The following is a 25,309-nucleotide window of genomic DNA, read 5'->3' as shown; positions in this document are numbered from 1 at the left end:
TATATACTTTGGTATAGTCAAATGTCACCCGTAACAAGGTGAACTATAAAGACCATCATTGGGTATGTAACAAATCATAAGAGGGATGTGAGTGATGTAGATGAGATCTATCCCTCCAATATAACGGGAGTGATATCTTGTGGCTTCTTGATAGAGTAGGACCACGAAATGCATGGTCATGCTCAAATGAGTCAATATGAGATATTGAGCTCATTTGCTTGAGTGAGTCTACTTAGGGATCAAGAAACACAAAAATTGATAAGAGGATAACATGGTCTATGTCTCATTGATCAATCTAGATATTGAAGATAGAAGGACATGGTCATACATTATCATAGTCATGAAGGTTATGTTGGATCTCGACATTCTTATCACTTGAGTAACAATGATGCATTGCTAGATGTCATTCATTGCTTATATTTCTAAAATAAATTTTAGAGACATTGCCAACGTTACGAAAATCTATTGAGTCACACACAAATAATATTCTATTTTGGAGATGAGTTCATTTTAGTTCGACTAAAGGAATAATTAAGTTTATTGGATGGCTGAAACTTGAGTTAGACTCAAGTTGATTGAATTTGAGTTAGACTCAAATTAAACCAAGTTGATGAATAAAGTTTGATTCATCATACATGATTAATGTGGATTAATCATGCATTGAAGAAGATGTAGTTATCATGCATGATTAAGGATTAATCATGCATTGATGAGGGAATACTAAAAACCTAAAAATCTTTGATATTCAAGGCTTGAGTATAAAAGAGTTTTTTCTTCTCAAAATTCATGTTGGATGTTCATCTTCTTGCCCCCTCTTCTTCTTGGCCAAACACACTACCAAGGGTTGCTAGTATAACTAAAATTTTCTCCAAAAGTGAGTATTCATGTGGCATAGAGGCACGGACACTTGAACGTGTAAGAGATCTGACAAACTTTAGACGAGCGGGATAAGCGTAGGGCACGCTCCAAAGATATACCCTATTAGATAGGATTTTTAAGATCTAAACTTGTAGGAGTTTTCTTTCGCATGGATCGCTCAAGAGATCCTTTTTCCGCTACTATTTGTCGTTTATCGCATAGGATTCCTTACACCTTTCTCATTCTCCTATGTCAACTGAAAGTTTTACTAAGCGTATTAGAGAGATTCATGCCAATGTTTGAAAACAAATCACATTGAGTAATGAAATATAAAAATAATTTAATGCACATCGTAAGTTTATATAGAGTAATGTAAGGGAATATGTGCTTCTTAAAATGTTTTCCCAAAAACTTCATGTTCACTCTTCTAGTCCGTTTCATATTGTGAGAAAAATTGAAACTAATGCATATGTTGTTGACTTACCTGTCAATTTTGGCATCAGTCCAATTTTCAATATTAAGAACTTACTACCATATCGAGGGACATTGAACCTTCATGGTTGTTTGCCTACTGGTTGCAATGGTGTTGGTTCTCACTCTTTCATCTATGATACAACTTTCACATTAGATTGAGAGTATCTTGGATTATTAAATAGTGATACTTTTGGATGGAAATACTAATACATATCTAGTTCGTTGCAAAGGACTTCTAAAAATTGATAATACTTAGATCACTGAAGATGAGCTTAGAGAGCTATCTCTTGAGCTTCTAGAAGAAATGAAACGACAACCATCTAATTCAATTAAAAATACTCATCTCAGCTCCGATGGACTTGATTTCTAAGCTCCATCTCCCTACTTGAGGGAGTCAAGTTCTTGTTGGTCACAAAGAATAATACAGAGAAGGAAATAAATCATTATAATAAGCAACACTCAAATAAAAGAAATTAAAAATCATTCCAAATTAGTACTTTAGCAATAAAAGAAAACAAATCAAATAACAAAATGACGGTAATAATTAGAGATTTGATTTATTTGTTATTTGATAATTAATAGTTTCTATGTAGACAATAAACAAGGAGTTAATTATAATTCCTATTGAATTATTATTTTTCTTGTTTAGTATATTTATTCTTATATTTGTTATTGAGTACGTCAAGAAAAGGAGTCCAAAATCGTATAATTTAATCATCTTAAATTAATTGAATTTTTATTTTCCTTCTTTGCGAGAGAGTTTATCCCACTTGGTGAGGATAGTGTTTTATTTATCCACCACTATTCTACATCAGATGACAAAATACAAGTGCAACCAATTTGCTCATAAAACTCCAATGTCATGAAAAGTCTCAATGTGTCCAACTATGCTCAAAGAATCCTTTGTACAATGCTCTTCAGCACAATGAGTTAATGATGCCGGATAGAATAGTGATTAATTTATCGACGAAAAATTGAATAGAGAAAATAAGTTTGAAAAAATAAAAAAAAATGATAGAAAATCACGACAGTGCTGCCTCTAAAATTTTTGTCAAAAAAAAATTTTTATTCAATCAACCAAACTAGATCGTAAATGGCTAAACACGTCTATAAATAGATCATAAATCAAACCCTAACTTGAAAAAATTAAAAATACTAAAAAAACTTTAAATAAAAAATTACTATAAATAGCAAAAAAATAATTTCGGAACCGCGGACGGGACACTAAACGATGTCGGATGAATTCAAAAGTATATTGATACGGATTTTACCCTGTACCAAATAAAGATCTTTGAAAGAATTTCAATTAACAACTGATCATGTCTCGTTCTGATATCCAAGTCAAAAATTATGATTTGTTAAGGTTCGATTTCCTATGTGTCACCCCTGCATCAATAATGAAGTAGTTCTAAAACCTATTTGTTATATTTCTATAACAAATGATATGGCCTTTGATTTGCTCATGATGAATGGCAAAAACATTACCTCTTGCATGGATTACTATGTCATATAATTTGATATATTTATGATAAATATGCAATTTGATTGTTTAATCTACCTACTTCAACTAATTAGCTAAATCTAATGAATGTCAGAATCCATATGTGATTTGCTCAATACTATTGGTAAACCATTAACCTAGGGACCTTTCAAGATAGATAGATAGATAGATTCATGAACCCACAATTCTAACTACAAGGCTTTGAACCTATTAGAAGTGACACATCAACATTACCGCAGACTTGTTACAACAAATACAGTAGCCATTCCACATCAAATCAGCATGCCCATCTCAATTACTTAGCAATTCGTCTATAGCAAAAGGCAGTTCCAATAACCTTAGTAATTAATCTGCACAAAACTTTCAAAATAGTATACAAGGAAAAAATTAAGTTCAATTTGCATGTGCTTAAAAGTAGTGATTACCTTTACGTGTTTCAATTTATGTAAGAAAACAGAAAAATGTTAAAAATAATAACTGGAATTATTCAGCAGCATCGCCTTATATTATGTCGATGTTCAGAATTCCTCAGCAAGTTTTCTTCCAATGCCCACAGCAAGTTACTCTCCCTTGGACAATGCAATATTTTCATTTGTGCAACTCCGCATAACAGATGAATTTAAAGATTGAAATTTCTTGTAGTATTTATATGTAAGGAATTTTTCTGGATTCCAACTGAAAATTTCAGGATTGCTTTAAGCAGATTTCTCCAAGCTTGAACTGCTTCAAGGGTGGAGGTCATCGTCGCCCCTCAAAAATGTCGAGGAACAGTGGCCAGAAAACTACAATCTATTCAACCAGATGCTGTTTCTGGCAGATGCATCCAGGTAGAGGATTGGCATAGAAGGACTCTTCCATCTTTGGAAACTCTCCGGGCTCCCTGAAATATGGAACTCCAACTCTATCTTCATGTAGCTTCTTAACCTTTGAGCTAAATGTCTTCCATGAAATAATCCCATCATCAAACTCATCAACTAGTTTTATAAAGTTCATCCTACAAGAAAAATACTGATTTTAGACTGGGCAACCTAACATAGGGAGAGATGACAGAGATTATTCATAAAAAATAATGGTAGAACTGTAAAGTGACAAACATAATCAAAGACATTAGGAATTATATTTCAGAAACAAATGTTACTAAGGCCAGATGGAAGCTGCCCTACTTATGCAAACAAAATAACCAAATATGATATCACTACACTAAACAATGAAAAATCATGTGCAAGAGCACCTTACACGTCTATATTGAAAAAGAAAAAATTGGCTTAACATGGTAGTTCTACTATGTAATCATGAATAAATAAATCCACGACTTCTTGAAGTATGCAGATTGCTATTATTTATGATTGGTGAAATCTAAGATAACAAGTTTGGAATCAAAATATGCATGCCTCTTGTTGAATATTAACATATTGCCGTGAAGGATCAGCTTGTTGCTGCTTATACATATGCTTGAAAAGTTTAAAATGAGAAAAATTTCATTACCGATCTGGGCTGATTGTTTTCCTGAAATTTTCAAACCTCCTGTGGCCCTGCACAGCCTTTGCCATATTTCCATCGTAGGTGTAAAGAAAGGCATCACTTTCAAGAGCAACAATATAGTCCAAACCAGCCAGCATATTTTGGTGATCCTGTAATGGACGAAGTTCTTTTTCTGATAACAAAGTTGCATGTGAAAATATATTTGGGAAGTCATCAAGTAGATATTGCATGCTTCCATTTCCATAAGCTTCACCAGCAACCAAGTATATTTTTGTGCTTGATGGAAACCCGAGTGCTTTTAGAAGGAGGGCAGTCTCTCTTGGTGTTAAAGGGCAGCCACCTAAACTCCTCCGTTCAGTTCCATTGATTTCCTTCTCTTTCCAATGGCTTACTTCATAACGCATCTTTCGAAGTTCATCTTCTTCTTCAGAAGTCAAATTGAAACTACAACCAGTAAATGCCAACATGTCCTTTTCGTATCTGGCAAAAGTTGAGAGATCCTTGAAAAGTTATAACAAGCAGGGATTACACATTTTTTTAAAAGTATCTAGAGTACTTTACAAGCATGCCTATTTTGACTCTCAGGGCCAATAAAATTCTTCAGGAGATGATCCCCTATTAGAATTTCATGGGAATAATTTAATGCACCGAGATTGAAATTATGTAATTGGCAAAAGCAAACTAGTAAACATGGAAACCAACAACTAAAGTTTAGAATCTATTGTTTATGGATTTTGTTGGGAGTATTTATATAGTAAAATATTATTTATATAAGAAAGTATATTGCAGTTTAACTATTATTTATATAAGCAAGTATATTGCACTTTAACTATGCCTAATCCATTTTTCATAGAATATGTGTGAGAACACAAGTTTTGGATTTGTGAATTGTAAAAATAAAAATTGGCATGCCCTGCACTCTCAACTTTAACAGAATGGAAAATGGTGTCAATTTTCTTCTGGAGATAACTGACTTAAGACTTGATTTGTAAAGGCACGATGGAGTCCACTTGAGACCCGACTGTTAATTTGGAATGAAAAACTTGAGGTTCAATGTCACTGAATCTAAATTTTAGAGAGAAGATTGGCAATCGATGAACATTCTGGGGGAAAATGATTGTATTCAAAACCATCCTCAGGAATCAAATTCATCCAACATCAAACAGGGTTGGTATCTCTCTCAGATGTAGATAAGCATCGAGTAGGGGATTGATCTTGCTTCCAGGGGATTGAGGGAGCAGGTCTTGCTTCCAGATAGTTGATAAGGATTCCTAGAGAATTGTTTCTAATATGGTAGTAGCGCTCTTCCAGTGAGCTACTTGTGAAACATTGTAGAGGGAACTAAACCAAGATCAAATCAGTTTGATCCATCTCTCCACTACATTAACATGAAAGGTTTATATATGTCAGTGACTAGCAAGACGTAGGACGATATAAGAGAATGAATAAAACATTTTTAGCAATCAATTTTATTCAAGTCAAAGTAGGTTCCATCCTCTAACGATGTGCTTAGGTCAAGCACAAATTGGGTCTCCCTCAGTGTAGCTCAACTCATGTCATGCCCAATTGGATACTATTGCAATAGGGTCATGCAAGGCACAAAAGATAGACCAAACCCTGGCCTAGCATTAAGTCAAACACGATGGGCAAAAGTCATGTTTAAACCAAATCTCTAGAACACTAAAGTAGTAAAATAACACAAGATTGCATCTAACTAATCTGTAGAGCAAATGGACATCTTTTTATTGTTTCTTTCCAACACTTAATTACTTATACTAAAATAAGACCTACAAACAATAAAAACAAGAACAACTAAGAAGATCATGGGTTATATGATACAAAAGCATACAAAAGAATTTAATTTTTATTCTGTTGGGACTTCATAAGAGTCTATTTCAGTAAGATTCTTTTGTTTAGAAGAATAAGTTATTAACATAAGTTTTAGATTCAGTAATTGTCTTGTTAGAGAATAAGGAATTTATTCCAAGTTTAATCGTGTCCATTTATGTCCTAATCATCTTTTTGTAATAAAACTTCTCTTTGATGAATTCTGAGTTTGGGGTTAGATCAATTAGTATCAAAGCAAACTTAGTTAGGATGATTTAGTCCTTATCGATTGGTTACCTCTCTTGCACACAAGCAACAAGTTCCTATTTGCACAAACCTTACCCACATGACTTCTTTTACTAGCGCTCTCACTATTGTCTACTGCATTTCAACACAACCCATGGTGCCATCCAAGTACCTTGCCCCCAACTGATCACTTCAGTGATAGGCCCAGCGTCAGGAAGAACTAACCCAACAACTGCATGTGCAACATCCTTCTCCTGCACTGTCGCTGCAATGTCATTCTTTCTGTAAGATCCCTACAGAAGCAAATCACCTCTGCCAAGGGCACTTATACCAAAGAGAGAGACCTTCTCTCCTATGCATATGCATTCTATGCAGCCTATTTACATATCCACTTAGCTCTTTATCTCCAAATCTTCACAACAACCTCACATAGACACCTAGCAAACTGGATGTTCTACCACTAATCTTTTACCACCAGCAAATTTGTTGTTCCTTGGTGGAAGGAGGATACAATATATCTTCATCTCAAAATACCTACTAACCTCTCTCAAAGCCCCAAAGTCTTCTTTGTGAATCCTACAATATCTTGAATTACTATAGTGACCTAGTGGGACCTCACCTCCTCTTAGTATTAAGTGAAATAGTATCATTAATAACAAAATATAGTTAATGAATAGTAACTGATTCATAAGATTAACATAATATCAGTAATATCATATTATTCTTATAATTAGGTTAACAATATCAAATTTTTATTATTTTTATTTGATAAAGTAACATTTTAGGAATATTGAATGAAAATATTAAACTAAAAGTAAATCTTTAAGATTATTATGCATAATAAACCATTACATACTTTATCAATATAGAATCAATAGTTAAAAGTATAAAAAATTACTATCACACTAATTAGTATAAAGTTATTAAATAACATTAGACATGAATCTATTATTTTAGATCACAAATTATTTTCTTGTTATTGCAAAATCAGCCAGTCAAGAAGTACTGGATTTAAGCTAGAATACTAAAATTTAGCTAGAAGTTTACACTAGAATCAATTTAATTTATTTTGTAGTGGAGTGTAACTTATTTCTAGGTAATTTCTTCAATCTATGTAAGAATCAATTTTTTGACAATAAACAAATTGGCATTTGTCAGTACCAATACAACTAAGGTATTCACATTGGTATTAACCACAAAAGGGTGGAGCGAGTGGAGGGGGCCTTATGTTTATGGCTGGATCTTGACTTAACCAATACCAAGGGTTTCTTCATGTCATGTGCACACCTCATTTGTGCAACTCAACAACCCCTAGAGTAAGCATTACATCCTTCAGCAAAGATAATCGACTAACAATTAGTTCACTGATTGCTACGACAAGTCTCTCTTCTCCTTCAACACCAGCATCATACCATACAATTATGCTCATTCAAGCCACAACTTCTTGGGTCAAGTGTAATAGAGACCCAACCTAGGATAATAAGGGAGATTGTTCTAGCACAGGAAAGACTAGTCGGATAGGGTCATGCAAGAAGTATGTAATATGAAGAAAGTCACAACTCAAACAAACAAAATATTCAAAGATTATTGGCCCAATCACAAAAAATGTATATGGAGGAATCTTAATGCCCCCCTTCCAATTCAATCATTGACAAGCAGGCAAAAATAAAATTTACCCCATCGGGTTCCGGTTCACAAGTTGATCTCATCGTAATCATAAAACAAATGACAACTAAAATCAACTAATAAATAACAAGTGTGAACATATACAGGAGAACATTGAGGCTTATGCTTGCAAGTCATTGGATTAAGATGAACCCATTGCTCAAACCAAACAAAATAGAAATTGTTAGAATATTTAGAATAAATATATTCTTTTATAGAATAATTCGTTTAGAATAAGTCCCTATGTTTGTATATAAATAGGGGCTTATCCCTTATAATCAATGAATCAATAATATTATTTTTTTCTAACATGGTATCAGAGCTTTAGGCTTAGGTTTAGGTTTATCCACCTAAACACGATTTATCTCTTTCTTCTTTCTGTTCACCGCCGTCACGCGCCTTCCTCGCGTGCGTCTCCCGTGAACAGAGGAACCGGGATCAGCCACGATCTCTGTCTCATCTTTCCTCTCGCCTTTAGGCACGAGGAAACAGCGACAGTAGCCGCTCCCTCCCAGCCGCGATCGCGCCATTTCCCACAGCGGCGCCGTCTCTTTTGTTCTGCGCTCGCGACGCCTCTATCGCCTGCCGCGCCTGTGATTGCCGACCGCCACGGGCGACGACGTCGCCTGCCTTCACCGCGACACCTCCAACCCCGACGCCTTCTGCTTTCACGGCGACGCCGCCTAATCGCGTGTGACAAGGGAGAACAATCGCTCCTTCATTGCCTTCCGCAGCAACCGTGTGACGCGCAGAAGGAGAAGTAACGCGCGATCCCTCCCGCTCGCGACAGCAGCTGGCTCGAATCTTCTTCACCCGCGCGACAGCAGCCGCTTCTTCATCGCGCGACAGCAACAGCTCCTTCATCGCACGACAGCAACCGGCGTTGTTCCTTCTGCGCGCACGCCATCTCATCCATCCGCCTCTAGGGTTTCCTTGTTCTTCACGTTCCTCGTTCCTCGTTCCAACCGTGTTCTTTCTGAAGATCTTCTCTCAGAAAGGCTCTTCCTTGGTTTTGGAGGAGAGAGGATCGGGAACAAATAGGCGAGCAACAGCAGACTCATCAGACCTTTAGATCATATTGTTGATGAATTAATGGAGTCAAAAGCAGCAGCAGATCTCTGGCCAGATCTGAGCCCGGAGAAAGTAGTTCGCAAGAGAGGATTGCTTGGTTCACCGGCGTCATTTGCCCCTGTTTGGAACAGAACACTTCGAAGCCAGAGGCAAGCCATCTTCCGCTCATAGTCTGCAGGAAGGATCGCTTGTGAAGCGACCAGGATACAGTTTCTTTTCATGGCCACCTCCAATGCTTCAAAGTCGGATATCTCTCGTAAGGGTGGCAAAGAACCACCAGATCTGACCTCACCGCCTTCTTATGATGACTTTCTGAAATGGTATGAGGATCGAAAAACTTCTAATTCCCCTGCTACCGTTGCACTCACTGGTAATTCCTTTGCTGGCATATCTCGCTCTTCGAGTTCTTGGGTTCTTGATTCCGGAGCCACTGATCATATCACTAGTAATAGATTACTTTTTTCTTCTCTCTCTACTTCTGGTTATTTACCTTCTGTCACCATGGCAAATGGTTCTCAAATTCAGTCTCAGGGTGTCGGTACTATTCATCCTTCTCCATCTCTTTCTATTCATAACGTTCTTTATGTTCCTGGTGCTCCCTTTAATTTATTATCAATTAGTCAGCTTACTCAATCTCTTGATTGTGTTATCTCGTTTACAAAATCTTCTGTTTCCTTACAGGACCGGAGTACGGGGAAGATGATCGGCTTCGGATATGAGTCTCATGGCCTATATCGACTTCAACAATCCTCTCTTGTTGGTTCGGCGGCAGCATCTCCTCTTCTTATCCATGCTCAGTTGGGACATCCAGGTCTTGATAAGTTGAAACAATTACATCCTGGTCTTTCTCACTTAGATTCTTTATCTTGTGAATCATGTCAATTAGGAAAACATATTCGTAGTTCTTTTTCTCCTCGCACTGGAGTATACGGTGTCGATGGGTGTATACGGTGAAAGTTGGTCAAGACGGAAAGGTTGATCGGCTTAAGGCTCGCCTCGTTGCTAAAGGTTACACTCAGATCTTCAGATTGGATTATGGAGACACTTTTTCCCCTGTTGCCAAAATGTCTTCTGTGCGCCTATTCCTGTCCATTGCTGCGATTCGACATTGGCCTCTTTATCAGTTGGACATCAAAAATGCTTTCTTACATGGTGACCTGCTCGAAGAAGTCTATATGGAGCAACCTCCGTGTTTTGTTGCTCAGGGGGAGTCTTCTGGTCTTGTATGTCGGCTGCGGAAATCTTTATATGGCCTCAAACAGTCTCCCAGAGCATGGTTTGGTAGATTTAGTACTGTAATTCAACAATTTGGCATGACTCGAAGTGAAGCTGACCATTCTGTTTTTTATCGACACTCATCTACTGGTTGCATCTACTTAGTAGTTTATGTCGATGATATTGTTATCACAGGTAGTGATCATCTCGGGATTTCACAGGTGAAACAACATCTTTTTAAACACTTCCAGACAAAAGATCTCGGCAAACTCAAATATTTTTTAGGGATAGAAGTAGCACAGTCCAAAAATGAGATTATCATATCCCAAAGGAAGTATGCAATGGATATTCTAGAAGAAACATGCATGTTAAACTCAAAGACAGTTGATACCCCCATGGATCCTAATATCAAGCTTATGCCAAATCAGGGGGAGCCTCTTCCAGATCCTGAACGATACAGGCGATTAGTAGGGAGACTAAACTATCTTACTGTTACTCGTCCGGATATCTCATTTGCAGTAAGTGTAGTAAGTCAGTTTCTCAACTCTCCATGCAAGGAACATTGGGATGCTGTGACTCGCATTATTCGATATATCAAAGGTGCTCCAGGAAAGGGTCTTTTGTATGAAGACAAAGGACATACTCGAGTCGTAGGGTATTCTGATGCAGATTGGGCAGGATCTCCCATTGATAGGAAATCTACTTCTGGTTTTTGTATATTTGTCGGAGATAACCTTATTTCTTGGAAAAGCAAAAAGCAAAATGTTGTGGCAAGATCCAGTGCGGAGGCAGAATATCGAGCTATGGCCATAGCCAGTCAGGAGCTTATATGGCTCAAACAGTTGCTTCAAGAGCTAAGATTTGGAGAGGTTACACAAATGTCACTTATATGTGACAATCAAGCGGCTATGCATATCGCTTCGAATCCAGTTTTTCATGAGAGGACAAAACATATTGAAGTCGACTGTCACTTTGTCAGAGAAAAAGTCATATCTGGTGAAATATCTACAAGTTTTGTTAATTCACAGGACCAACTAGCAGATATATTCACCAAGTCACTGAGAGGTCCTCGAATTGATTACATATGTAACAAGCTGGGAACATATGATTTATATTCTCCAGCTTGAGGGGGAGTGTTAGAATATTTAGAATAAATATATTCTTTTATAGAATAATTCGTTTAGAATAAGTCCCTATGTTTGTATATAAATAGGGGCTTATCCCTTGTAATCAATGAATCAATAATATTATTTTTTTCTAACAGAGCAATTCAGAAATTTACATGTCTATACATTGAAAGTAAATGAAATTTCTTTGCTCAAGATTCAGATACAACCTTGGACCACGAAATTGGAGTTTTTAGAAAAGGCTCAACTTTTGTATACGCAGCTGGCAATGTTTCAACTATATGTACTTCATCCTTGAGGGAATCAATGAAATGTTTCCAATCAAAAAGATCCTTGAAACCACTGGAAAATTCAATAAGAAAAATATGAGACTTAGACTCCATTTTCTGTGGTAGAAAATGAAGCAAAAGAAAAAAGAGCAGATTCAAATCTTCCATCTGCTGTTTATCCGAATAGATAAACTTCAAGAAGGATGTAGCAGATGAAAATAAATAAAACTTTTGGGAATAAATGACTAAATTTTTGGTGTAATTACACTGCATGCCAATTTCTTATAAACCTCATTTCTCATTAAAACAAACCCTAGTTACTTCAGATGCTTAGTGCACCCACAACAACACCACCACATTTTTTTCCAATGATATCCATGCAGGTTCTGACCCCACTAAGTGGGATAAAGGCTTGGTTGTTATTGTTGTTATTGATATCCATGCAACTTACATTGTGCACACAACAGTACCAAGGGTACTAAAGCCATTTGGGTATATTAAATTTGCATCCTTCTTGGTTTCCATCCAAAAAGCATTTGAAATCATACTTGACAGATTTTTCACCTTTTCATGTAACAACATAAAAAAAAAGAGATCTATCCTTGCTACTTTGTATCCTTCCATTATTCTTTAGCAACCATATTTCCACCTTTTCAAGTATAAAAATTAATAATATTTTTTTAAGGAAGCGATTGGAAGAGTAACATCATCGATGACACAGTGATGATAAAGAGACAAACCTATTGTCAGCCCAGTAGGAGTTATGATCAAGGGATGGAAGAACCAATGTTGCTTTCATGATCTTTGCAACAGCAACCATATCACATATCTGCAGTCAGAAAATAAACTTGTAAGCTCTTTGCTAAAAGTTTCAGAACTCTAATTACACCAGTAGGAAAGTATTCAGACCCCAAATCTCATCTGATTCAAACCTCCATTTGCATTAATTAGAATGTAGCCATTTGTTTTTGCATCCATCTCTGGCAGATAAAAGATTAACAGAGAACAGTTGATATATAGACTTCTATAGAAGAGTTTGAGAACACATTAACAGAAAACAATCTTACTCTTTTTAGTTGTATGATCAATACACTTAGTGAAGTTTTCACTTTTTGGCTTGGCCCATATACCTGAGTACTGTAAAAAGAAGCGTTTGCATTGATATGGCCAAGTAAGAAAGAAGTTAAGATCTACAAAAAAAATGTGTCTTGCCTGTGCACTATTATTATTGACACTGATGCTTAATGGAATGGTCTTTAAAGTTCGCTCACTGTCACTGGAACTCCTACTAGCATGACTGCTGGTAATTTCTGAATTGAGATGTTGAGCGCGAGAGAGATCCTAGTAGTATAAAACTAGATTATAAGTAATCATAATGTCACATTTACAAATTGCATTCTAGTTTATAGATACAGTTTCAACTGCAGAAAGTGCAAAGGGCATATGTAATATAAAAACTGAAGTATGAAGAACTGTACCCAAGCACTTGACTACCGGTATGTGCTTGAAAGAAGTTAGCAGTATTCATAGTAAGTTCATAAATTGCAAGAAATAACAAGGTTTAGTCAATGAAGTGTGCAAGCTTATCCAAACAAAGAAAACATATAGGGTGAACTGAAGATGCATTTGTTCTCACTGATTACCATTCCAAGCAAGGCTTTTTGTCAAATAATGCCAACTTTTAAGATTATGGATGTAAGTTAAGAGAGCTAGTCTGAGTTCATCAATAAGCCGAAGTTCATGCTGAATTGCTTCCATTTAAAGTCAACTAATGTCTATTAGCATGGCAACCCAAAAAACAGTTTATGTGGTACACAAGTAATAATGAAGCAACCTGCAAACAAACATAAATCAAAGAGAGACTTTCCAGCCAAAGGTAGTGCTTTTTCTAGGATTGCAACTTTACGAGCAAGTTTCCTCAATTTTATGGTCTACATGAGCTTGAGTACATTGGATCTACTGCTTATAGTCATGTATATTCCCTAAATAAAAAATTAGGAGATGAGTTCACTCCACTGCTACATCTACATGAATTGAATACAAATGAGGAGGTCAAATTTCAACCTTGAGCTATTTTGATTCCATATCTTAGTTAAATAATCAAATAGTCAAATTATTAATTTAGGGGGCGCTTGGTATACATTCGGTAATAGGAATGGGAATGATAATGATTGAGGGGTTAATGGCAATGAGAATGATTACTGAATTTTTGATGTTTGGTATAGATACTGGAATGGGTATTATTCTCATTAATGTTGTTTGGTTTGGCTTAAGTTATGGAATGAGAATCAGTCAAAATTCCCATTTTACCCTTATATGTAAAAGACAAAAGGATAATTGTATAATATATATTACAATTTGCATTTTTAATTACAATTATTAATTTTTATAATTAAATTTTATATATATATATATATATTATTTTTTGTTTTAAAAAATAAAAATAATGACTTTCATCGATTAAGAACAAGTGTAATCGATTATGAACAGATGTGAGAACTCATAATAATCGATTGCTTGATCGATTATTAACAAGTGTAATCGATCAAGTGTAATCGATTATGAACAGATATAACAACTCATAATAATCGACGACTAACCTCTATCACTATGAATCAAATTCATGGACAAAATGAAAATAAGCAACAATGTATTCATCAAATTCAGTCTTACATAATCAAAATAACTACCACAATACCAAAAGTTAAAGAAGCAAAACTGTAGTCATCAAACACAACAACACAAGTATACTATTCTAAACAACTGAGCACAAAATCTTCAATTTCAGATGAATCCAAACTGAACAATAACTCAACTTTCACAGAATCTTCACAAATAACTTGAGCAGCCTTGTACTTGTTCTTACCAACAAACCCATACTTATCCAATATCTCCAGAACTTGTGGCATTTTTGAGGATTTACCTTGAACCACGAGAGAAGTGGCATATCATATTTCTTTAACATACTAGTAGGCCCTCCCAGTTCTCTTTGTGGCATCTCATTGTCATCATGTCTATTATTTGGTTCTTTTTTGTTCATTCTGAATTATAAGCCATTGACTTTGATTGAGAAATCATGCTTCGGAATTGCTCAGAATGAATCAAAGCAAAGTGATCTTCATGCCAATCAAACTAAGACTATGCGTTGAGGGAAGTTAGCTCAATGAAAATGCACATGAGTACAGGGTGCAGCTATTACGCCACAAGCACAAGATGCCACACAAGACCGAATTAGAAGTATGCAACTGTTAGATCCAAAACAATCTATATTCATACCTTGCAGAATGATTTCTAAATGCAGAATGATTTAAAGATAGATCTCTAAATGCTGAATGCTTCAACAACCATGGTGAATATCCATACCTTGCAGATTCTTCAAACAAGTAGAGGAGCTTGGCCGGCAGATGGGGGGCGCGACCTAGGAATCGGCAGCAGAGAAAGGAAGAAGAAGATGAGGAAGAAAAGGGGAAGGGGTGGAGGAGCTTGCCGCCAGAGAAAAAGAAGAAGAGGAGGAAGATGGGGGGCGCGACCTAGGAAGAAATCAGGAATCGCAACAGAGAAAGGAAGAAGAAGAGGAGGAGGAAGAAAAGGGGAAGGGGTGGAGGAGCTTGCCGGCAGAGAAAAGAAGAAGAGGAGGATGATTGGGGGCGCGACCTAGGAAGATATCGCGGCAGGAGGAAGAAGAGGAGGAGGAGGAAGAAAAGGGGAAGGGGTGGAGGGGTGGAGGGGTGGAGGGGTGGAGGGGCTTGGCCGGCAGAGAAAAGAAGAAGAGGAGGAAGATGGGGGGCGGGGGCGCGACCTAGGAAGAAATCGCGGCAGAGAAAGATCGCGACAGGAAGAAAGAGGAGGAGGAAGAGAAGGGGAAGAATCGCGGCGGGGAAGGGGTACCGCTGTCCACGGGAAAAAAATGGGAATGGGTTTAGTGATAACCGGGGGAGGGGTAGGTTATGAAATCAAGGATATCATATCCCTATTTTAATTTCCATTCCCGTCTACCAAGCATTAAGAATGGGAATGAAATAGATTTCATTCCCATTCCCCCTCCTACACCTGCCTACCAAGCGGGTCCTTAATGGGTCAACCTAGTTATCAAAGATGCAACTTCGAAGCTATTTGATACCAGTTCAGAGAAGCTATCCATCTTCGTTGCTGAACAACCATGAAGAAAAAAGTTATTTTGAAGAGGGGAAGGATAATAAAATCCTGAGAAGACCCAATTCACATAATATTCAATTGTTAATCAAATTGAAAAGATGTTTACATTATTTTTGTAGCCAACGTTTCCATGTCTACAGATCATCAAATGTTTTTTTTGAACAAGCAAAAGGATAAAGCTTTTGGCTTTTGGTGGTATACCATTCCAAGCGTTCATCCTCTTTATCTCTAATCTTCCATTATAATATCCTCAGTAGTATCATCTATCAAATGCTTGAGCCTTGAGAAACAGTAAAAATAGGGCACCCAAGTGAAGCTACGAAGTAAATTCCATCTACAAAGCCGACAGTAATGTCGCTCAGAGAATAAAGGGGGAAATTCACCTGATAATTACTCACTGTGTCAGACATGCGCATGGAAAACCATCCGCTAGCAATGATCTTCGCAACCCCGAGCACCAAGCAAACACTGATGAAAACCAAGAACAAAAAGTTGGCAACCTTTTTGCTCTCCCGGGAGCCCACCTCCACCGGACCGCGCTGCTTCTTTCCCAGAATGGGCACGCCTAACCGGAACCGCAGGTTCTGCTGATGGTGATGGAGAAGAATGGAACCCGCGCCGCCTTGCATCCTTTCCCCCGCCGCCGTTGCCGAGGAAGGAGATTCCGTCGTGTCTCGCACGGGGCTTCCTGGATTTTCCACAGAACCCGTCCTGGGCGAGTTGATCTGCAGTTCGATGTCCCCGCTCCCGGGCGCTGCCCGCTTGAAGGAATGCGTTCGCCGCGTCATGGATCCGGCGTAGCGAGGACTGTTGACGACCTGGTGGTGGGTGCCATCAACGTCGTGGTGGTGGTGGTGGTGGAATTGAGGTTGGTATCCCATGGGATCCCGAAGACCAGCCAAGCTTAGGGTATGGAAATCTCAAAACCTTTTTGACTGGTTGCGGTACACGGAAGGAGCAGGGATCGAGATCGAGATCGAGATCGACGGAGAGGTCGGAAACGGCGGCAAGGGATCTGAGAAAATTAGGCGATTTGCCACTTTCACTTTGGCTACGTTTGTCGTGGGATGCCAATGCTAATTAATGCTTACAGGTACGGCGTCACTCTTTCGCCGGCTTCCTCTTGCAATTGCTAAGTGCGCTTCAGAATTCAAACCGGATCTATTAGTAAATGCGCAGATTATATATATATATATATATATATATACGATTTTGATATGCCGCGCGACAAATCCTGCGCACCCGTCCGCGACTCCTCCGACGTTCGCTGCTTCTCCGCCACTGTTCACCGTCGTCCGACCACCAACGGCCGCCGGACCGGATGCGTTGGAAGGCCAACTCGCCGGCGCTCCGGCCGGACCCGGATTCCCGCCGGATTGTGGCCGGAATCCGGCCAGAAACGTGACAGAGCCTCTGTTGGGCGATTCCGGCCGAAATCGGTCGGATTCCGGCCACAATCCGATCGCGGAGGCTGTCGCGCGGCGTTTGTCGCGCAGCATATCATTCCTCTATATATATATATGCAAGATATCGTTTATAAGTCACATGAAGCTCAAAAAATTGCTTTAGAATATAATTGAATTGATTACTTTAGAATAGATTTATTGAAGTTGACAAAAATCGAATCTTAACGAAGCTGAGATAATATCTTTCACTGTAGTAATCAACTTGATTTACCTCCTCACATATGATCGTAGAACCGATCATGTAGGGATGATGGATTCTATTTTTTACTAAAAAAAGTTATACCAAAAGTCCTCCAAGTCCTTACAATCTTAGCATTCTCCTTTCTTTCGCTTGTAATTAAGTGTGATATTATTGTAAATTGTAATTTTCAATGTCTTTAAGTTTGTTGTGATAATTTCCTAATGTAATGTATTTTCCAATTTATGTACTACTTTTTGAATTAATTAGTGTTTTTCTATAATGACTGAGTAAAACTCTTCTTCTAGATTAAGAAAGAGAGGCTCCCATACAAAAAAAAATTTATGTCTGTCCTCAGTCTTTATCTAAGTACTCTCTATGAGGAAATGAACAATAACTGTTGTAAGAGTTAGAATTTATTAGTCTAATAAAACTTATGCTGGCTAAGTAAGGTAAAGCTTAAGGTTATAAGACTTGAATATAGCCGGGGCATAGTACTAACACTAGTTCTTCACAGGTGAGGCTCACTGGAAGAGAAACAAGAAAGAACTAAGACTATTCCTACTTTCTTAACCTAGATCTTTTTATAAAATACTCACTTACTCATCTGCTTTCTACCTTAAAATTTTTTCAAACTAAAAAAAAAAACCTCGAAACAAACCCTGAAAAAATTGGTATCGAGCCCTAAGACCTTGGACCATGACAATATATGACTTCAACGCCGACTCCTAGTTTGGACTATTTAGACTTAGCTCTTTTTCTAAATAGAACAATTACTACATTTGACTTTTATAAACATCATTGTTATATTAGATCAAAATCACCTAGTCACTTTTTGCACTCTGGTTCTACACATTCACATAGATTTACAGATAGGTCTAGGAAAAACTTGTAGAAACCTACCAAATCAAAATAACATAATTTTAAAACAGCTTATACAAACAGTAGGACAACAAAATCAAGACTTAAAAGATCTTAAGAGAAATATAGATTTTCTCAAAGATACCCAAGACTCTCTAAACAGAAGATTTAGTCAACTTAATTTACTTACTATTCCAAAGAAAAAGAATATTCTTATATTAGCTAAACTTATTGAAGAAAACAAATCCTAGAAATTTTGAACTACAATCCAAAGATCTACTCTTATAAGTAAAAGACTTATTAGAAAAATCTAAAACACTAATTAGAAGAAGATTTTAAGACATTACACATCATACTTAGAAGAACTAAAATATAAATGAATAAACTTCAATATGAAAATATATACTATGAAGAAGTTCTGAACTTTACACAATAATATTCCAAAATTAAAGAAGACAACTATTATAAGATAGACTTCTTAGGAAAAGGAGATCAAATATTGACTCAACAAAATAATACAATAATAGCACTATTAACATCATTACATCACTGTATAACTTTATTAAAAAATAAGTTATTATAAATAGAAACACAAGTACAAAAGAATAATTAAACAATTGAGTGGAAAAATAGTATAAAACTCTTAATAAAAGATTTAAGTAAACTATCCACATAAAATATTATTCCTAAAAGACAACCTAAAACATATTCTTTTCTGACTTATACATCAACTAAAACAAAATGAGCCTTACAAGACCATCTCAAATAGAAACATTTACTGGCCTTTCTAATCTACTTTACAATACTTTCAAAATTATTTTTGAAAATATTTTTTAAAAAAAACTCTATTGAAAGTCTTTGCAAAATTTTTTCAAAAGATAATTTTAAAACTTATTTTGAAACTCTTTTGAAACATCCTTTTGAAAAATTATTTTACAAAATTATTTTTAAAATTTACTATGGTTTTTCAAGAATTGTCAAGACTAAGTTGTGACTATAAGACATACCATGATTGGGTGTAATTTAACAAGTTTTTTTATGTATGAAAAGGGAGAGAAAAGACTTAAGTTAAAAAATCTAGATTTCTCCCAAACTAATAAATCCTAACCTGATTTTAAACTTAAGAAATTATCAAACATCAAAAAGGGGGAGATTGTTGGTGCAAGGAGCACTAATCTGCCCCTAAAATTTTGATGTTTGACAATACACTTAGGTCTGATCTGTTTAACCAAGGGTTGATCCAAACAAGACATAATGTTTGGATGTGGTGAAGTCAAGTCAGGTCAGTTTAACCAGAAGACTAGTGAGAAGTCCTAGTAAGTTGGACTGGGCAAGAAATCCTAGTCAGCTAGACCGAGCAAGGAGATGTCCTAGTTGAGGCTAGGCAGGGAAAGTCCTAATTACGGCTATGTAAAAGAAGTCCTGATCCGGAGGATTGGGCAAGGAAGACCTGGTTGGAGGCTGAGAAGAAAATCATGGTGAGTGAAGTTGGACAAGGAAGTCCTGACTAGAAGTTGGGCAAGGAAAAGTCCAAACAGGTCAAGGGTGACCGATGTTTGGTAAGTGAGAAGTCTACCTATGGAAGTGACTAGTCCTAACTGGAGGTTAGGCAAGGGAAAGTCCAAACAGGATGTTTGGCAGGTGGAAAGTCTACCTATGAAAGTGACTAGTCCTAATAGGAAGTTAGGCATGAGTAAGCCAGTAGGTTAGACCTACAGGGTAAGGCTTAGGTAAGCCTAGTAGGTCAGATGGACTACAAGTAGGCTTAGGTTGCTTGTTTGTTTGTATGCTGATCTTATAGGGACTAAGAGTTAGAAGCAAGATTGAAGAAGCATAAGAGGAGCAAACAGAAGCAGCCGAACCAAGTCCGGGGTCAACTCAGGTCAAATCTGAAATGACTAAATCTAGGCGCCCGAATGTTACTCCAGGCGCCTGGATGGTCCAAGCGCCCAGATCAAGAAGAATCAACCCCGATAAAGATCAAAGAGATCAGATCAGATCGGATCCAAGCGTCTGGAAGAGTTTATATAAGGGGTCTCAGCATGGAGCACCAGGCTAACCCTAATTTTCATTACACTTCATCTTATGATGCTACTGAACATGAATGATATCCTGCTCGTGCAATTGAGGAAGTTCCAGGAGGAGTGCGTTGTGCTCAGGATTTCCAGATCGCCCCAATGAGTGTTTGTTTAATTATTTTAAGTCTTACTTGTTTGTATTCTCTTTCATTATATTTTGGACTGTAAAATGAGTTTCTCCGTCTCCGGACAAAGATTTGAAAAATAGACCATTAGTGGATGTGCGTCTTCCCATGCATAGGTCTTGGGGGGGGGGGGGGGGGCTAGGAACCAAGTAAATCTTCGTGTCCCTATTTCTTTATCTAATTCACTACTAAGTTTCTGTGTTAGTAATGAGCGAACGAATGAAAACAACAAGTGTTATATACCTCCCTTTAGTGCGCCCACCGGTCCTACACTAGGTTGACTAGTTCAGTGGCGACTCCGTCGTTGCTTTCCGAAATCGATATGTCTTCGGATTTGGGCTCGGTTCAGCATTGTGTCTTGTGGTCCTTCGTTTGTTCTGCAAGAAGTGCAATCCCTTTTTCGACTAGATTGATGTTAGTTTATTTGTGTAATTCAAATTTGAAAATAATTCATCTAACTTAATTTTGGAAAGGTCCCTAGAAACTTATACGCATCAACCATGGATGCCTACAAGGTGTTCCGCGGGAATACTTTCAAAGCGTACCTAATAATGTCTCGATTTTCCATAGGTTGTCCTATAGCATGTAATCCATTTAGTAGGACTTGAATTCATGTGTCTAGTCCACTCACAGATTCACCATCCTGCATTTTTATGTTATATAATTTGTTTAAGAGAAGGTCTCGCTTGCTTACTTTCGTATCCAACGTTCCCTCATATACCTCAATAAGCTTGTCCCATAAGTCCTTGGCACTTATGAAGGGACCAACTCAATTGAGCTCTTCTTTGGTGAGGCCGCATTGTAGCATTTGGGTTGCCTTTGCGTCGATCTCAATCTTGTGCTTCGTTGTAGTGTCCCACTTCTCGCATGGATGTGGGATGTCTTGAGGTCGGTTGGGAGAGTGAACTCGGTCTGGATCACTATCCACATTTTCACTTGTATCTTAAGGTGGTACTCCATCCTCCCCTTCGAGTAGATAAAGTCTTCACCGTAAAAGAGAGGGGGTCTGGCGGTACTATAGTCTTCTTGATGGGCCATTTAACTTGCACAAGAAAATAAAAAAAATATACCAAGACTTGGTCTTGAATTGCAGTGCGGAAGGAAATAAATCAAAAAATTAAAGCGATGATGAATTTGCTCTATTAGTGGGTGTACTAATTTTGAGCACCCCTCACTCTGATATCAATTGTAGGATTGAGTTGAGCGTTAGAGGGGATAAATAACACGTTCATTGCTTGTTCACTAGTTTGAAAAGCTTATGAAAAATCAGAGTATGGAATGCAACGGAAATAAAAGAATTGAACACTTTTATTTACTTGGTTCACAGTCACAGACTGCTACTCTAAGATCCACAATCCTTAATCATTTTTGACAGACAGTTCACTATTAAACTCCCCTCTTACGAGGAGTTTTCAATTTTACAAAGGATGTTAGGAATGATAAACTTTTACTATCCTAAGAGTTTAAGTACAAAAGCAAATGTAAAATTTACCGACTGAAATAGTAGAAGGTTAGTACAGAAGTTGATACAGCTCCTTGGTGTTACAATGGCGTATCAGATGTGTTGTTTGCGCTTAGAAAGTCATCATAGTAGTATATAAGTTATGTTCTAGGGTTCCCCTTACAGTTGTATATATAAGCCGATTCGGACGCTTGGAACTTCTTTCAAGCGCCTCTACGTCATCTTGTCGATCCACTTTCAACGCTGACTCGACATCTTCCGAGCACCTGGATGCTAACGTGGTGGTTGTCGGATCAACATTGACTTTGTAACACCTTATCTATACCCGAGCGTCTGCAGTCTCTCCAAGCGCCTAGAGGCTAATTGTCCCAACCACTAGGAACTTACCACCTCATCCACATCGCTGGCCTGATCGGCTGACGTCCCGGTGCCTGGACCATTTGATCATCCAAATCTAGATTAGGTCGCCTGGAATTCAAAGTTTTGATTTCTACTTTCCTGCATCACAAGGTTAGTCCAGAACAAATAGAAGTAGAAAATTAATAATTTTAGCAAATTATCTGGTCTTGACTTTTAGGTTTTTAGTGAAACCTCAGGTCAGATCAACACCTACTATTCCTTTCTCGAGAATGCCTCCTCACCCACTCCTCTCAAGAGAATTTATCTTTGCCAACTTGGTTCTCCAGACCTATTAGACTTTTGCTCAGCCTTTGACCCTTGACTCCCAGGATTTCCATCGCTAGACGTCTGATCCTCCAAATCCGTCTAAACTTTCGCACATGATGCTCTGATCTGTCAAGTCTTCCTGCCCAGTCCTCCTGACTAGGACTTCCTTGTCCAATCCCTCTGATAAGGACTTCCTTACCCAGTACCAGCCCTCCTGACTAGGACTTCCTTTCCCTAGCCGCAACTAGGACTTCCCTATGTTACCTGCATACTCAGTTTAGGTCATTAATCCACTTCACAGACTTAACTTGAATCCTTTGCCATTATCAAAACTCTAGTTCGATCATCTGGTGCTCCCTGTACCAACACCCAAGTATTTAAGCAAAGGTTCAGAGAAGGCCTTCTTGTATAGACAATCCCAGACCAGTGTGAAACGAGCAACCTGCCTTTTGAGTAATCAAGCTTGCTTAGCATGGTCGAGTAGAGCACCTTCCTTCAAGTAGGAGATAAATGGAAGACACTAGTCAGCTAGCTAATCTTGTGTGACTGTTTGATCGATCTGTGAGATTAACTAGACTCGGATGTAGCCAAGGCACTCGTTATTTTGGCAAACTCATGTGCTTTCTGATTCTTAGATTGAGATGTCTTTTGAAAGAAAATTTCATGAAACTCAATTTATTGATGGCCTCGACATAATTCCAAAACTGATCATTCTTTGTCTCAAATGTTCCCTCAAGCTGTTGTGTGGCCAATAGGGAATTGGAATGAATGATGACTCGAGAGACCCCAACCTATTTAGCAGCTTGTAGCCCAGCCATCAGCGCTTTATACCCGACCTCATTATTGAAGGCTCGAAAGTTTAGTTTGATAACCAGCTATAAGACCTCTTCACAGGGCGAAATTAGTAGCCCCCCTACCCCAGTACCTTGCTTCGTAGCGGATCCATCTACGAAGAACCTCCAAGTTTCCTCTAATTCACAACTTGTGGTCTCGATCAGGAAGTCTGTCAATGCTTGTGCTTTGATAGTTGTTCTAGGTTGGTATTGAATATCGTACTCGTTTAACTCTACGGCTCACTTGATGAGCCGTCTTGAGGTCTCAATTTTAGTTAGCACCCATCCCAATGTGCTAATGGTGAGCACGATGATAGGGTGACATAGCTTGCAAGCCATAGTGACCAAAGCTAGTGCCAGCTTCTCTAGAGTAAAATATCTAGTCTCGGCATCTTTCAGAAGGTGGCTTGCAAAGTAGATAGGGTGTTGAGTGTTGCCCTCCTATTAGAGTAATATTGAACTGATAGCTCCCTCTGCTATGACTAAGTAGAGTCAAAGAACTCACCTATGATTGGCTTGGATAGAACAAGTAATCGTATCAGGTATGACTTGAGTTCTATGAAAGTTTGTTTACATTTCTCGTTCCACTCGAATTGAGCTGATTTATTGAGAGCCATGAAGAAAGGTAAACTCTTGTCAGCCGATCTGGAGATGAATCAGGAGAGTGTTGTGATCCGCCTGATGAGTCTCTGTGTTTCTCTAAGGTACTAGGGAGAGGGCATGCTCTGCAGTGCTTGCACTTTCTCGAGGTTAACCTCGATTCCTCATTCGGTCATAATGTAACCAAGAAAACGACGTAGATATTTGTTTGGATTTAACTTGAGGTTGTATCAACATAGTGTACCACAAGTTACCTCGATATCACCAATCAAGTCTTCAGCATGGATACTCTTAATCAGGATATCATCTACATAGACCAACGTTATTATCGACCTGATGCTTGAACACTCGATCCATTAACTGTTAATAAGTTGCCCCTGTATTTTTTAGCCCAAAGGGCATGATAATATAGCAAAAGGCTCCGTCATATGTGATGAAGCTGACCTTTTCTTAATCTTCAGTCGCCAGAGGAATTTGGTGATATCCATCAACTAGTTGATTCGAGGCAAGGAAGCAGTTCATCGAGCAAGCTTTGTTGAAATTCCAAAAGTTCACGTAGACCCTCCATGTTCCTCCTAGCTTGGGGAATACCATCACATTTGCTAACCAAGTTGGAAAATGAGCTTCTCGTATATGACCAGCTTCCATCAATTTGATAATTTTAGCTCTAATTATCTTGTCTTTTTTAGGACCGAAGTGTCACTTTTTCTGTCGGATTGACTTAACTTTTAGGTCGATGTTGAGTCGGTGCTCCATGACAGTAGGTAATATTCTTGTGACTTCCTTAGCCAACCAGGCAAAGACATCCTTATTGCTAGAGAGGCAAGTAATCACCTCTTGCTTTAACTTAGGCGAGAGGTCAGTTACAATATAAGTAGTTCAGTTTGGTCGTTCGAGCACTATTGGCACATCTTCATGTCCTTCAATTTATCTGTTAGTAGTAGTCCTATAGCCAATTATGTGATGATTGACTAGAGACTTTTTGTATCATATTAATTATTAATAAAGATAATTTTTTTTATTATATTTACTTTGTATTTGTGTCAAATAACTAAGTATAATAATGTCCTTGGGTAGCTAGTTCTAATCTATATCATATGGATTGTTTGAATCGATAGTGAGATGATATAAAGAACACTACTTTTAATCA

The 25,309-nt window shown here is 37.8% G+C and overlaps 1 protein-coding gene across 1 annotated transcript; it reads right to left on the bottom strand.

The window, feature by feature from the left end:
- Positions 1-3,145: 3,145 nt before the first annotated feature.
- Positions 3,146-16,999, bottom strand: LOC141836082 (O-fucosyltransferase 35-like). The gene is made up of 10 exons (XM_074723492.1): positions 16,274-16,999; positions 12,948-13,076; positions 12,803-12,872; positions 12,645-12,715; positions 12,476-12,564; positions 11,676-11,808; positions 9,120-9,242; positions 8,544-9,037; positions 4,319-4,795; positions 3,146-3,827 (listed from the first exon to the last, which is right to left on the bottom strand). Exons 1-10 carry the CDS (start codon positions 16,769-16,771, stop codon positions 3,623-3,625), a joined length of 2,289 nt encoding a protein of 762 aa, XP_074579593.1. The 5' UTR covers positions 16,772-16,999; the 3' UTR covers positions 3,146-3,622.
- Positions 17,000-25,309: the final 8,310 nt, after the last annotated feature.

The sequence above is a fragment of the Curcuma longa genome, chromosome 10 (assembly GCF_044706935.1).
Source record: "Curcuma longa cultivar G26 ecotype Majalengka, Jawa Barat chromosome 10, ITB_CL_G26_1.1, whole genome shotgun sequence".
In the NCBI taxonomy this organism is placed as follows: Eukaryota; Viridiplantae; Streptophyta; class Magnoliopsida; order Zingiberales; family Zingiberaceae; genus Curcuma; species Curcuma longa.
This window is presented reverse-complemented; position numbering and strand designations above follow the sequence as displayed.

What these genes read in the sequence shown, in the direction of transcription:
- LOC141836082 (XM_074723492.1), bottom strand. Translation starts at nt 16,771, where the DNA reads ATGGGATACCAACCTCAATTCCACCACCACCACCACCACGACGTTGAT. An exon ending in ATCAACAATATGATCTAAAG is followed by an intron (nt 9,038 to 9,119) that starts GTCTGATGAGTC and finishes TTCTGAGAGAAG; the next exon opens with ATCTTCAGAAAGAACACGGT. An exon ending in AGGGAGCGGCTACTGTCGCT is followed by an intron (nt 4,796 to 8,543) that starts GTTTCCTCGTGC and finishes AACTTTTGCCAG; the next exon opens with ATACGAAAAGGACATGTTGG.